Source organism: Hippopotamus amphibius, chromosome 12 (genome assembly GCF_030028045.1).
Source record: "Hippopotamus amphibius kiboko isolate mHipAmp2 chromosome 12, mHipAmp2.hap2, whole genome shotgun sequence".
Classification (NCBI taxonomy): Eukaryota; Metazoa; Chordata; class Mammalia; order Artiodactyla; family Hippopotamidae; genus Hippopotamus; species Hippopotamus amphibius.
Genome location: NC_080197.1, coordinates 84,316,501 through 84,330,330, shown reverse-complemented (window position 1 = coordinate 84,330,330; position 13,830 = coordinate 84,316,501). Strand labels below are relative to the sequence as shown.

Genomic DNA, 13,830 nt, shown 5'->3' with positions numbered 1-13,830 from the left:
AGAGCCTGTGCTAGGTATTTTCTCAGCTTTGCTTTCCAAATCATTTGAAAACGATCCAGTTTCTAAGGGTAAATAACTTGACCAAATTCATAAGAAGTGACTAAAAAGTGAAAGAGCCAAGATCTTAACCCAAAGTCTGTGCCTTTTTCCTCCTTGAGTATACCGCAATGCTCGGTAAAGATAAGTCTCGTAACTGAGTGGAAAACAAAAAAAGACACTTTTTATTACTGAAAGTGGGAGTGAGGAGAGTGGGGCCGAGCAGGGGGTGGCCCTGGGAGAGGGTCCCAAGGGGCAGAGGTTGGAGATGTCTCAGTAAAGAGGGGCAGATCATGAATAGAGCCTCCACCCCCAGCTGGGGGTTCTTGGGTTCGGCCAAACACTGGGCTAAAACGTGGAAACTGGGCATTGACAAAGTACAGAGGGATGTGGGCGATGCGGCCTGTGGACCAGCACTGCAGAGAGAGGGGAAAGCAAAGTCTATCAGTCTGAGCCCAAAGAAGGCCACACAGCAGAGCCGCACAGTAGCCACACTCCCCCAGCCCACTCCTGCAACCCCAGCAGCTGGCCTACTCACCACACTGAGCAGAGCTCCTTTGTTGAAGGAAGGATGGAAAGCGATGAGCTGGGCCTGGGCTCCTGGCTCCCCCTGGATAATGCCACTAGAGGAAGAAGAAAAGGTGAGCAGGCTGCTGGAGGCAGAAGGCAGATGCAGTGGGATATGGGTTTGCTATGGGAAGGCCAGTGAGGAACCGTACCTGCCCAGCACTTACCAAGGAAGTAGCTCAAACACAGGGCTGTTCCGAGTGCGAAAAAGGAGGATGACTGGTTTACCATTCTGGACCCGTGGATTTCCTGTAAGAAATGGATGCAGGGATAGGAAGGAACTCTGGAGGCAGAATCCCAGGGCAGGGGCAGAGAAGAACTGCACCAGGGCATGGAGACAATCAATGGGAAGATGGAGCGACCTGAGCAGAGGCCGCCCTCCCCACCTCTTACCTTTCATGAGCACAGCCAGCCGCTCCCCGCTCGGGTCCCAGACCATGCAGTGAGCCTCTCCCCCAAGTCTATGGGTCGGGACAGCAGGTTGGGAGGGCTCAGTGCGGTCCCTCCCAACTTTGTCTCACTGCCCCTCCCTCACCCACCCAGCTCACCTCTCCTCTCCATCAGATGTCTGTACTGTCGTCTCAGACAGATCTGCCACAATTGTAGCTGACTTTGCGCCTCCAACACACCCCTTTCCCTCACCTGTGGATGGGGGCAGAGGCTCTTAAGTACAAGACAGGGGCCTCCCACTGGTTTCCTGCCTCCTCTCCATCACAGGCATCAATACCTCTCAAGTCTCCCAAGCTTCTTCCTGCCCCCCAAGCTTCTTTACTTCCCTTTATCCTTCAGAGCAGCATTATTCCAGACGGTTCCTGTCTCCCTCTGACTACCCCAATATTGTGCACCCAGAAGTGTTTCCCCTGACTCACCACAACGTTCTGGGAACGACAAGGAGTAAATCAGCGGTTCCCCCAACACAGTGAACAGCAGGCGGTTTCCATCAGGGCTCCAGCAGCCAGTCTGGGGTCAAGGAGCAAAAGGCAGGGAAAGGATGGTCTATGGGGATACAGGAGGGAAGCACAGGAGGAAGAGAGGTAGAGGAAGTGGGGGGACACACTTGGGGGAGCAGGGGCCACCTCCTCCCCAGGTCCTATGACACACTCCCTCCTACCTGACATCGCCCTGATAGGGTAGGCCACCGCTCACAAGTCCACATCTGGGCCTCCCAGACTCTGTGCCAAAGAGAGGCAGGTCAGAGCTTGGACTTACCACCCTGTCAGTCCCAGGTTCAGATCAATGGGAACAACAGGGACAGAAGGCTGTGCTGCTGGAAGTTCCAGGAGCCTAGTGCCTTTCTCTAGGTTGTTCCTGCCACTCCCCCCACTCACCGAAAGACAGCTGAAGGAGTGGTAGCCAGGACTTTACTGCCATCTGGGGACCAGAGCAGGTTGGTAACTCCACCTCCCCGAAACCAGGGAAGGGGAACACAGGTCTCTGTTGAGACATCCCATACCTAGGAGAGAGGGGAAGAGAGTGAGACAGGCGAGACGCAAGCTTCCCTATCATCCCACAGGGGGCTGCCCTCCCTTAAGGTACAGAGAACCAGAGAGGGGAGGAAGCGGGAACGGGACTGTTCAAACAGGAGGAAATAGGTTCCTGTTTACACTGACAGCAGGCAGAATTTTACATCTGAGGAGTCGAGCTGGTGCGGCGCCTTCTCCTGGATGTGTGAAACCTTGAACGGGCAGCGCGTCCGCTCCGTCCCCCGGGGTATTTCCCACCAGCAGGCAAAGCAGGCTCTTTCCTCAAGTCTGAGGGGTGGCCGAAATGACCGGAAGGGGCGTGGGGACCAACTCACCAGGACGGCAGCATCCACAGGCGAAGCTGAGAGCAGCCGCCCCCCGCCGGGGGCCCAGGCCACGCTGGTGACGGGCGTGTGCCCGGGGTGAGAGAGCACGTGGGCACAGCCAGAAGAGGGTCTGCCGAGGGGAACAGGGTGTGGAGTACGAAAACAACAAGAAGAAAGCCCCATGATTCTATTCCCTTGCCTCCTCCTGCTAAAACTTCCCAATCCCAATGGCCCCCTAAGGTTCAAATCCAGGTTGAGGAAAATGAATAAGGTTCATGGAAGTTAAAGAAAAAAAAAAAAGAAGAAGGAAGGGCGGTCACTATTAGGATGTGTAGAAAGGAAAATGGGTGAAAGGAAGTAAACCTGAGAGACAAAAGCTTCTGACCAGTAAAGCTAGAAGGTGCTGGGCTCTGCTCTAGATGAGAGTCCTCTCCCCAAAGGACCAGCCTGCCTGGACCGTGCCGTCACGTCAAGGTTCCAATCTCTTCTCTTCCTAGAGGTATCAACCACTCCCCAGAATGCAACCCGTGCTCCCATCCCTGTCTTTCTGCCTTTCCTGGTCAGAGTCCGCTTCCCCCTCAGGGCTCCTGCGTCATTTTCTGCTCGTCAAAGACGGTGCACGTGGCGACCTCCCCCACGAGACTGGGAGCCAGCGGAGGGCACCGGCTGTGTCAGGCAGCTCTGTATCTCCAGAGCCACATACTTGGCCTGACAGGTGCAGGCTACTATCCAAATTAATGCTGCCCTATCCCTTTTCCTCCCAACCATACCCACCTTTAGCTCTAATGAGGTCTTAGGTCACCTGTCTACAACTTACTCTCTTAATTTTACAATATCAGTTTATAGAGATCCACCTCATTCTTTTCAGTGGCCCCACTGTATTCCACTGAATAGATGGACTATATTCAGTCATGGGATTTCCCTGCTGGTCCAGCGGGTAAGACTCCATGCCCCCAATGCAGGGAGCCTGGGTTCGGTCCCTGGTTGGGGAACTAGATCCCACATGCATGCCGCAACTAAGACCCAACCCAGCGCAGCCAAAATAAATAAATATTTTTTAAAATAATAATAATTTATTCAGTCATGCCTCCACAAATGGACATTTCAGTTGTTTGTAATTTTTTATTACAAACAGTACTGCAAAAAATATTCCCTATATCTTTATGTACTCATGTCATTATTTCTGTAGAATACAGTACTAAAATGGAATTGCACGTTAAAAAAGGCTTGTACTGGGGCTTCCTAGGTGGCCCAGTGGTTAAGAATCTGCCTGCCAATGCAGGGGACACGGGTTCAATCCCTGGTCTGAGAAGATCCCACATGCCACAGAGCAACTAAGCCCATGCGCCACAACTATTGAGCCTGCGCTTTAGAACCCGTGAGCCACAACTATTGAGCCCATGTGCTGCAACTACTGAAGCCCACGCACCTAGAGCCCGGGCTCCACAACAAGAGAAGCCACAGCAATGAGGAGTCCGTGCACCACAATGAAGAGTAGCCCCCACTCACCGCAACTAAAGAAAGCCTGCGCACAGCAAAGATGACCCAACACAGCCAATAAAATAAACAAACAAACAAACAAATAAAAGGCTTGCACCTTTCAAAAGATAAATATGCCAACAAATTATTTCCTGAAAAGTTTATACTACAATATACTCTACTGTTTTCCTAGTCTTGCTAGTATTGGATATTATCGAACATTTCAATTTTAATAACACTAGCATACTGGGAATTCCCTGGCGGCCCAGTGGTTAGGACTCTGCACTTACTGCAGAGGGCCCGGGTTCAATCCCTGGTCGGGAAACCAAAAATCCCACAAGCCATGTGGTGTGACCAAAAAATTATTATTATTATTATACTATCATTCTGAATGGGCCAAAAAGCAGTCCATATATTCTTCTAGTCCTTTTATTTATTTTTACATTTAGTTCTTTTGTGTGCTTGGAATTTATTTGTATTTATATAAAGTGTGAAGCAAGGACGAGCTGTATTATTTTCTAAATGGATAGCCAATTATGCCAAAACCACTTAAAAAAAAAAGAAATCTCGGGCTTCCTAGGTGGCGCAGTGGTTAAGAATCCACCTGCCAATGCAGGGGTCACGGGTTCGATCCCAGCTCTAGGAAGATCCCACATGCCGCGGAGCAACTAAGCCCGTGTGCCAAAAAAAAAAAAAAAGAAATCTCAATTTCTCCACTGCAATGCAAATCCAAATTCATCATATGTTACATTTCCATAAATTCCTAGATCTGTTCCTGAATGTTGTTCTGTTACACTTATCTGTTTGATCTTATGCCAATAACATTCTATTACTGTAACTTCATAAAATATTTCAAAAAATAAAAAAAAATAAAATATTTCAATACTGGTAGGGCAAATCTCCTCTCAATATGCTTCCTTTTCAAACTTTTCTGGGCAATCCTTCCACATTTATTCTCTCATAAAAACTCTTAACTATCATTTTGTCCAGTTCACAAAAACAAAAACCAGCAGAATTCTCATGGGAAATACACTTAACTTGACATCTTTATAATTAAATTTTCCTATCCAGGAATACAGCATTTCCCTCCATTAATTCAGCTCTTTAATATTCTTCAACCACTTTCTTCAGATGTCTAACAGATTAAATAAATTTAACAATTTATTCCTAGTAATCTATAGTAATTGTACCTACTGTAAATAGAACATATTTTCCACTGCAATTTCTCAACTGATTACTGTTGCTACAAAGAAAAGGTATTACATTTTCAGTTTCTTGAATCCACTTACCTTACTACTTAAATTTCTTATTAGATTCAATAGGTTTTTTTATTTGAATCTCTTGTCTTATCTAGGTGTAAAATCATATCATCTTCAAATAAAAACAATTTTCTCTTCTCAAGACTTTACCATATTTTTTCTTGTCTTACTGCACTCATAAGAACCTCCAAAAATAATGTTGGTCAATAATGGTGATGACATCTCCGTCTGTATCTTGACATTATTGGAAATAACTTTAGGATTTCCTATTTCACTGTTTAATATGGTAGCCACTGATTTTAACTATATATTCTTATGTTTAGGTCATCTCTTTGTATTCCTATTTATGTTATATATTCAGCTGAATGTCTGCTTATTGAGAAGGGCATTTATTTATATAAACATTTTTATCCTTTATTTTGCTAATGTAACAAATCATTTTAATAGATTTTCTAATGGTGAATAGTTTTTAATTTCTGGAATACTTTACTTGGTTAAGATTTTTTTTAAATATGCTTTTGGACTCTATTTGCTAATATTTTATTAAAGATTTTAAAAATCTGTGTTCAATGGAATTCCCTGGCCATCCAGTGGTTAGGACTCTGTGCTTTCACTGCCAAGGGCGCAGGTTCAATCCCTGGTGGGTATATAAAATACATAACTAAGGATCTACTAGCACGGGGAGCTCTAAGATACTCTGTAATGGCTGACATGGGAAAAGAATCTAAAAGAAAGTGGATATATGTATATGTATAACTGATTCACTTTGCTGTACAGCAGAAGCTAACATATTATAAATCAACTATAGTCTAATAAAAATTTAAAAAAAACAACAACCCTGGTCGGGGAACGAAGATCCCGCAAGCCAGAAGGCACACCCAATCAATCCATCAATCAATCAAATCAATGCTCATATATTTTCTTTCTTATACTACCTACTGTCAGGTTTAGGTTACATTAGCTTTATAAAAATAAATCAGGACAGATCCTGGGACAGAAAGAGGACATTAATGAGAAAACTGGTAAAATCTGAACAAAGTCTGGAGTTTAGTTAATAACAATGTACGAATGTCGGTTTCTTAGTTTTGACAAGTCTAACATGGTAGTATCAGATGTTAACGACGGGAAATGGTGAGAAGGGTATACCGAAACTCTACTATCTTTGCAGCTATTCTAAAAACCCCAAATTATGCACAAAGTTTATTTAAAGGGAAAAAAAAACCAAATCAGGAGGGTTTCCAAATTTTTCTGTGATCTGGATTAGTTCAAACAACATGGAGATTATCTTTTCTTTGACAATTAGATAGAACTCTCATAAAACCATCTCAGGTGGCATCTTTTTTAGTGGTAGAGCTCGTCCATTTTAATTTCTTCTACAGTCCACTTTGGTAACATATAGTTTGCCAGACAATCAAACATTTCCTTTAGATTTTCAAATCTGTCAATGTAAACTTGTATATAATATTCTCTACTAATTCTTCTACTTTATTCCATAATTGTGGTTACTTCTCCTTTCCCATTTTGAAAATAGTGTCCTTTGATTTTCTATTTTATCTTAATAAGGCTGGCCAAAAGGTTTTCTCCTTCATTCATAATTTAAAGAACCAGTTTCTGGTTTTATATTTAGTTCCTTATCAATGGGGATTCTTTTTCCAATTTCATTGGTTTCAGCTTTTATCCATACTAATCCCCTTCCCCCCATCCTTTAAACCTATATCTGGCAGTCCTCTGAAAGAGACAGTCTTTCCACTCCATGATCCACAGGTACAATCCCAGAAGCCCCTAGTTCTGTCCTTTTCTCTAGATTAGAGCTCCTCAGCACCTCCACCCTGGCCTCAGGTTTGCTTCTCCCGTAGCCTGGGAAATGCTGTGAGGACAAAGCACTTCTCCTTCCAGACCTCCTCACCACCCCAGCATGGCCCCAACCCTCAGGTCAAGGTAAGAGAGAGACTGCTGGGACTCACCGGGTAGACAAGGATGTGGGGTCCAGGGTCCAGATGAGAATGCAGCTCTGACAGGCCACAGCCAAGACGGAGGCACTGAGGGGCTTCCAGGCCAGGGCCGCCACATTTCGCTGCAGCCGGTGCTTCAGGGAGGGGACTATAGTGCTGGGGTGCAAGGGGAGGGAACAGGGTCAAAGCAGGGGCACAGGGGACCTGAGTGTGGTTGAGGGAAATCCAGAGAAGAAAGCTGATCATCCAGGGCCTGGGACAGAAGACAGGATAAAGGCTGGCTCTGGAAAGAGGAAGCATCCAGTTGTGGGGCCTCCTCGACCCCTGTTCTGGAAGGAGCCATGGACCAGGCCCAGGAACTGCATGACTCCCCAGCCACCAAGGCTGGAGAAGGAAGTGGGGACTGACTGATGGAGACTGAAGAGTCAAAGCCCGCCCAGTGAGCCCCCACATACCTGTTGGCATTATATACACGGATTGAGTCATCTAGCAGGGCCACCGCAAACTTGTTGGTATGAGGGTGCCACGCAAAGACCCTCAAGCAGCAGCTGGACCTGGGGCAGGAGTGAGAGTGAAGAGTCCGAACCCACACCTCACCATACCCGGGCCCAGAGCTCAGGTTCCCTTCCATACGAGGACATTATTATTTTTCATTGTTTCTTTTCCTTCCTTTTGGAGGAGGTAGAAGGAGTGAGAATGTGGGAAGCAGTAAGGAAAGGGGTGGGAGGAGTCTCTGCCTTGATTTCCTTCTCCCCAAAAGAAGTTCCAAGGTTCAGGATTTCCTTCCCACAGAAGCTCCAGAGCTTGTACACTCACCAATTTGTGACTTGAGCAAATTCAGCAATCAGATCTTCGCTCCTGAGCTGTAATAACAAAGCGGATAGAGGAAGCACTGGGAAAAAAGGAGCTGCTGCTTCCCTCCCACAGGGGAGCTGGACCATTCCTACCCTCTGCAGTCTTCCCATCACACCCCGACCCTAAGGCATAGGAGGTGGAGAGGGGGTGGGAGTGGGGGAGCAGCAGCCAGGGAGGGCCGGGGAGGAAGCCAAACTTACAGACAGATGGGGGAATAGGGACCCATGGAGGGAGGAGGCCCATCGACAGAGTGCCAGGGCCCAGCTGGACGCCGTCTTCACCCACTCAAACACTGCGGGGTTGAGGAAGCAGTTGTGATTAAACCATTCACAGGGCTCTCACTGAGCACCCTCCCAGGTGAGGGACGAGCAAGGGCAAGCACTCCCCATGTCCTTCCGCCCAACAAGTGCTCTGGACACCCACTCTGTGATATGGGGGTAGGCAGAGGGGAAGTGAAGATGGCGCCAGTAGAGACAACTGGGCCAGGAAATACAGGGCTAAAGGGAAAAGCGCTGGGCCAACAGGTACTGGGATGAATGAGAGAGAATATGGAGGGGAGATGGCAACCATAAAACGAGAGAAGGCTCGAGGTAAACACACTTACCCTCCTCCTCCGAGTTTGCAATTTCATTCAGCACCCCAAAAAGGCCCACATCACGCCTGAAGAGGAGAGGGAGCTGTGAGTCAGATTCCTCTGATCCCTTCCGTCTCCTCTCCAAGTTCATCCATTCATTCACTCAAAAAACATGTATTAACAACAAGAACACTCACATTTAATGAGTGGCAACTATGTGACATGTACTTTATATATATTGTCCACCAATGAGGCAACTAAGGCTCAGGGGTCTTTCAGGGCTTTGTGTGCAGATCAAGGAGTTAAGACTCAGCCTAAGAAAGTAAATGGAAGCCACAGGAGTTTAAGCTGAGGAATAAACTGATCACACTGGCATTTTAGAAAGATCAGTCTGGCTGCAGACTAGAGGGGGACAAGAATGGAGAGAAAGAAAAGGGTTAAGAGGCTACTTCTGGAATCTAGAAGAAAGGCCAAAGTGGGGATGGAGAAAAGAAGAGAGATTTGAGTGCTTGAGGAAACAGAACGGACAGGATTTGAGGACTAATTCAACACTAGTAAGGCAAAGAGTAATATCAAGGGAAACACCTGGATGATAATTATATCACGTAATGCTGCTTACGCGGTGCCAGGGCTGGGCTAGATGTTTCTCATACATCGTCTAATTTAGCCATTATCACAACCCTACAAAATAGGTATTGTTATCATCTGCATTTTTAGATGAGAGAACAGAGAACGTGAAGAGGTTAATTATCAAAGGTGAACTAGGTAAGAAATAAACAAGTCAGGATTCAACATGTCTGTCTGCCCCAGAGCCTACATTCAAACCACTTGCTCCTATATGACTAGGAAGGCCATTCCTAGAGATGAAAAACACAAGGAAAAAGAAAGGAAAATGAAGAGACTGATTTTGAACGTGCTGAGTGTGCGAAGACAATATCTGACTGAGGGTGTTAGGCAGACAAGTGAACACGCAGGTGTGGCACATCAACCACAAGTCCAGCACAGGACCCCAACATTTAAAAGACAGCAGATGGGGGGACTTCCCTGGTGGCGCAGTGATTAAGAATCTGCCTGTCAATGTAAGGGACACAGGTTCACTCCCTGGTCCAGGAAGATCCCACATGCTGCAGAGCAACTAAACCCATGTGCCACAACTACTGAGCCTGCATGCCACAACTACTGAAGCCTGGGCACCTAAAGCCCATACTCCACAACAAAAGAAGCCACAACAATGAGAAGCCCACACACCATAACGAAGAGTAGCTCCTGCTCACCACAACTACAGAAAGCCCGAGCACAGCAACGAAGACCTGACGCAGCCAAAAAAAATAAATAAATAAATCAACAAACCTTTTAAAAATAACTAACTAAATAAAAGACAGCAGGAAGAGAAGCAGCAGCTAGAGAGGCAGAAAGTGAGAAAGAATCCAAGACTGAATGGCTTTTAGCTTCACTAAAGAAGACCTGCAAATTAAACTGCAATGCAACAGCAAATATCAAAGTTTGATAGCACACGTGTTAGGAGACAGGCACTCCCACACACTGTTTTTGTTTTGTTGTTTTGTTTTTAAATTTTTACTGGCGTATAGTTATCTCATACACTGTTGGTAGGTCTGTAAATATGTGTAACTTAAACAGAGAACTACATGGCAATATGTCATGACTTTACAAATGAACACCCTCTTTGAGCTCTGCTACTTCATTCGTAGGAATTCACCCCACATGTGATGACGATTAATAATAATTAAAATAATAATAGCAGCTAACTCTGGATGGGATTAACACTGTCAATGAGCCACTTGATGGGCCAGGCATTTTTTTCTAAGTATTCTACTCATTTAATCCTCACTACAACCTTGTAAGATAGGTTCCATTTTACAGATGAAGAAATTGAGGGACAGAGTGATTACGTAACTTGCCCAAGGTCACACTGCTAAAAAGCGGAACGGCCAGGAACGGAACCCAGGCTTCACCCCTCCACGTGCAAAAGGAATGGCCCATGTATGAGATTACTGCCTGCGACCTTATACCTAACCTTGCTGAGCCTCCCGTAAAGGTTCAGAAAGCGATAATGACATGAGGGAGCAGGTTCACATAATTAAACTAGAAAGGAAAGCGAGTCACTGGAGATGAAATGGAACTACTGTTGCACAGCTTTGAGTTCCATAAAACGGACTGATCATTTGCTATGCGGAGTAACAGACAGCTGTGAGCTAGAGAGTGCCGGGAAGCCCAAGGCAGAGGGGTGGTGACCGCATTGCCTCTGGGATCTGCAGACCACTGGCCCTGGAGGCCCTTCGCCATATCTCACCAAATGTTGAGGCATCTCTTCCACACTTGCTCCCGGTGGTGGATGAAGGCAGTTCTTGTACCGTGGTCCAACCTCCCAGGGGTCTTCAGGGGATCCTTAGTCAGGTTTAGGACAGGAAGATTGATCCACTACAGCCAGAAATGAGAAGTATGACAGTGCGTCAGTCTCTTCCCCAGATCTCTACTGAACTTCGTGCCATCTCCAACCCTTGGTTGGGCTGAGGGTAGAGGCTCCAGAGACCTGCTTCCCATTTCCACAAATATAACACTGGTGGGACTAGGAAACGGGTCGTAGCTCCCTTATCTGTAAAACTAGAATAATATTTCACACGGTTGCTGTGATTATTAAATCACATTATGAAAACATTTGTGGAGAACACCTGACTCAGAGCCTCTTTCTTCCACGCAAACGCTCAATAAAGGTCGGTTCCTCTTCCTTTTCCTCCACCACAGGAAAAAACTCCCCAGGACATGCCCTCCCAGTTCTCCCAGATACTGTCCCCACCTTTCCTGAAGTCCTGTCCTGCACCCTCACATCCGCTAGATTCGCCCTCACTCTCTCCATCTCCGCTAGGCCCGCACCACAGCTCCTCAGCATCCCTCATCCTCCAACCCCAGCTCTAAAATACATTCCAGCCCTTCTATTCTTCTCCAGCCTGGGCCAGGCTGTTTCCAATCCTCCAGTCTAGGGACCGCGACCCCGACGTTGTCACGCTGCCCCTGCTCCCCTTTTTTCTCCGACTCCGCCCCCCACGCCTGTAGGTCCTCTTCCTCCTCGCCCTGACCACCTGGCCCCGGAAGTCGGGAGGCGGACTCTCATAGCTACTGCCCGTCACCAGCTCGTTATTGTGCTCGTATAGGGTGACTTGTCCCCTGGGCGGCGGCGGAGGGAACAACCCCAGGGAGCACATCCTGCGGCTCCCAAGGGCGTCCGGAATCAGCAAACTCCCGGATCCCGCTCCTCCGACTCTTAGTTCCCGGGCTAGATTCGGATGTGTAAGGGTAGTCGCCTGGGACAAACGGCTATGCAAAGCTCAACGGAAGTGAATGGAAGAGTAACGGAGAAGAAGGACGCATGCGCAGTCCTGGGACAGACTTCCGGCGTCCTCGCGCGCCGCCTGGCGGCGGGACGGGGAGAGGTGCAGACACGTCCGCACGACAGACCGCTAGTTAAGGGTCGGAGCGGTGTTTTGTTTTGTTTTGTTTTGTTTCCTGTGAGACTGCTGTTTTCCCAATTCCGAATTCCCCAACACAGTCTCCCACTCACTCTCAGCACTCGAAAAGCCCAAAATAAGCCACGTTCAGGGAAGTACCTAATTAAGCCCTCCGAGGACTGTGGATCGCCCAGAGGAAAATACCGACTGTGTCACGGGCAGCTGGCTGGCAAGTTGAGGGAAAGCTTCCGAGAGGAGTTAAGTCAGGCGGGAGACCTTCGGAGGGAGAGTGCTGCGCCCGCCAGAACCTAGAGCCCACAGGGTTAGGCCTCCTGGAAGGAAAAGTGGGAACAGCCGGGACACTAACATTGCCTGAGCGGTTATTATAAGTGCTTATATAATCTTTACAACAACCCCGTGAGGTGGGTACCGTTATATCACCATAATGAAAGTGAGGCACAGGGAGATCGGACCTAAAAAAATACCAAAACCAGCCCTTCTGACTTAAGAATGAAAGTGAGATTGAAAGGAGAGGGGCAAAAATAGGTGAAGGAGACTGAGGTACAAACTACAAGGTATAAAATAAATAAATTACAAGGATGTAATGTACAGCACAGGGAATATAGCCAATATTTTATAATAACTTTGTAGGGAGTATAAGCTATAAAAATATCAAATCACTGTGTTGTACATCTGAGACTAATATAATACTGTAAATCAACTATACTGCAATTTTTTTAAAACAAGTGAGATTGATCTTATTCTAACGCCAAAGAATGGAACTAGAACTGGAGTCTAATGCAGAATGAGGGCTCCTTTTCTTTTTTTTTTTAAAGAGAACTTTATTTTATTATGTTTTTGGCTGCGTTGGGTCTTTGTTGCTGTGCGTGGGCTTTCTCTAGTTGGGGAGAGCGGGGACTGCTCTTCGTTGTAGTGCTCAGTCTTCTCATTTTGGTGGCTTCTCTTGTTGCCGAGCACGGGCTTTAGGTACTCAGGCTTCAGTATTTGCAGCACGTGAGCTTAGTAGTTGTGGCTCACGGGCTCTAGAGCACAGGCTCAGTAATTGTGACAACCGGGCTTAGTTGCTCCACGGCATGTGGGATCTTCCCGGACCAGGGATGGAACCTGTGCCCCCTGCATTGGCAGGCGGATTCTTAACCACTGCATGGGGGCTCCTCTTCTTACAGCTGTGTGACTTTGGAAAAATCATTGAATTCTTTGAGACTCAGCTCCCTCATTTGCAGTGTCCTATTATACATGGCTGTTTCCCATACAAAATAATGGGAACAAAGCCATTTAATAAACTGCAAAGTGCTAAGCAGATACTGGAGATGAAGAGCCCTAACTCTGCTGTGAACTAGGTGACCTTAGGCATTGGTTCACTCATTTGACATGTTGATGAGGAAATGCCAAGGACCAAGCTCTTGGGACGCTGGACTGTATAAAGCACGGTCCCCATTCCCAAGAGCAGCCAGTCTCATTGGAGACTCTAGGAGGCATTCTGCTTTAACATTCTTGGATTCTATATCTGCCCCTCCTTTCTACATGAAAAGCTCCCTGCAAGAGTTATTCCCCAGGGGACTTTCCTGGTGGCACAGTGGATAGGACTCTGTGCTCCCAAGGCAGGGGGCCCAGGTTCAGTCCCTGGTCCGGGAACTAGACCCCACATGCATGCTGCAACTAAGAGTTTGCATGCCACAACTAGGGAGCAACCAAGGAGCCTGCCTGCCGTGACTAACACCCAGTGCAAGCAAATAAATAAATATTTTTTTTAAAAAAAGTTATTCCCGGGTCAGAAAATCAGGGGCTCCAGAATGTTAATGGACATAGGACTCACCTGATGATCTTGTTAAAA

At 46.9% G+C, this 13,830-nt stretch overlaps 1 protein-coding gene across 2 annotated transcripts; it reads right to left on the bottom strand.

The window, feature by feature from the left end:
* Positions 1–203: 203 nt before the first annotated feature.
* AAAS (aladin WD repeat nucleoporin) lies at positions 204–11,840 on the bottom strand. Of its 2 annotated transcripts, none has more exons than XM_057703349.1 (16): positions 11,610–11,840; positions 10,823–10,950; positions 8,542–8,597; positions 8,138–8,229; positions 7,899–7,945; positions 7,538–7,636; positions 7,095–7,238; positions 2,402–2,522; positions 1,932–2,056; positions 1,715–1,775; positions 1,473–1,563; positions 1,152–1,245; positions 997–1,064; positions 771–852; positions 575–659; positions 204–452 (listed from the first exon to the last, which is right to left on the bottom strand). In XM_057703349.1, the coding sequence occupies exons 1-16, from the start codon at positions 11,730–11,732 to the stop codon at positions 225–227; spliced, it is 1,644 nt and encodes a 547-aa protein (XP_057559332.1). In that variant the 5' UTR covers positions 11,733–11,840; the 3' UTR covers positions 204–224. The 2 variants fall into 2 exon arrangements, with proteins under 2 accessions (XP_057559332.1, XP_057559333.1); XM_057703350.1 differs by having other exon boundaries at positions 11,327–11,744.
* Positions 11,841–13,830: the final 1,990 nt, after the last annotated feature.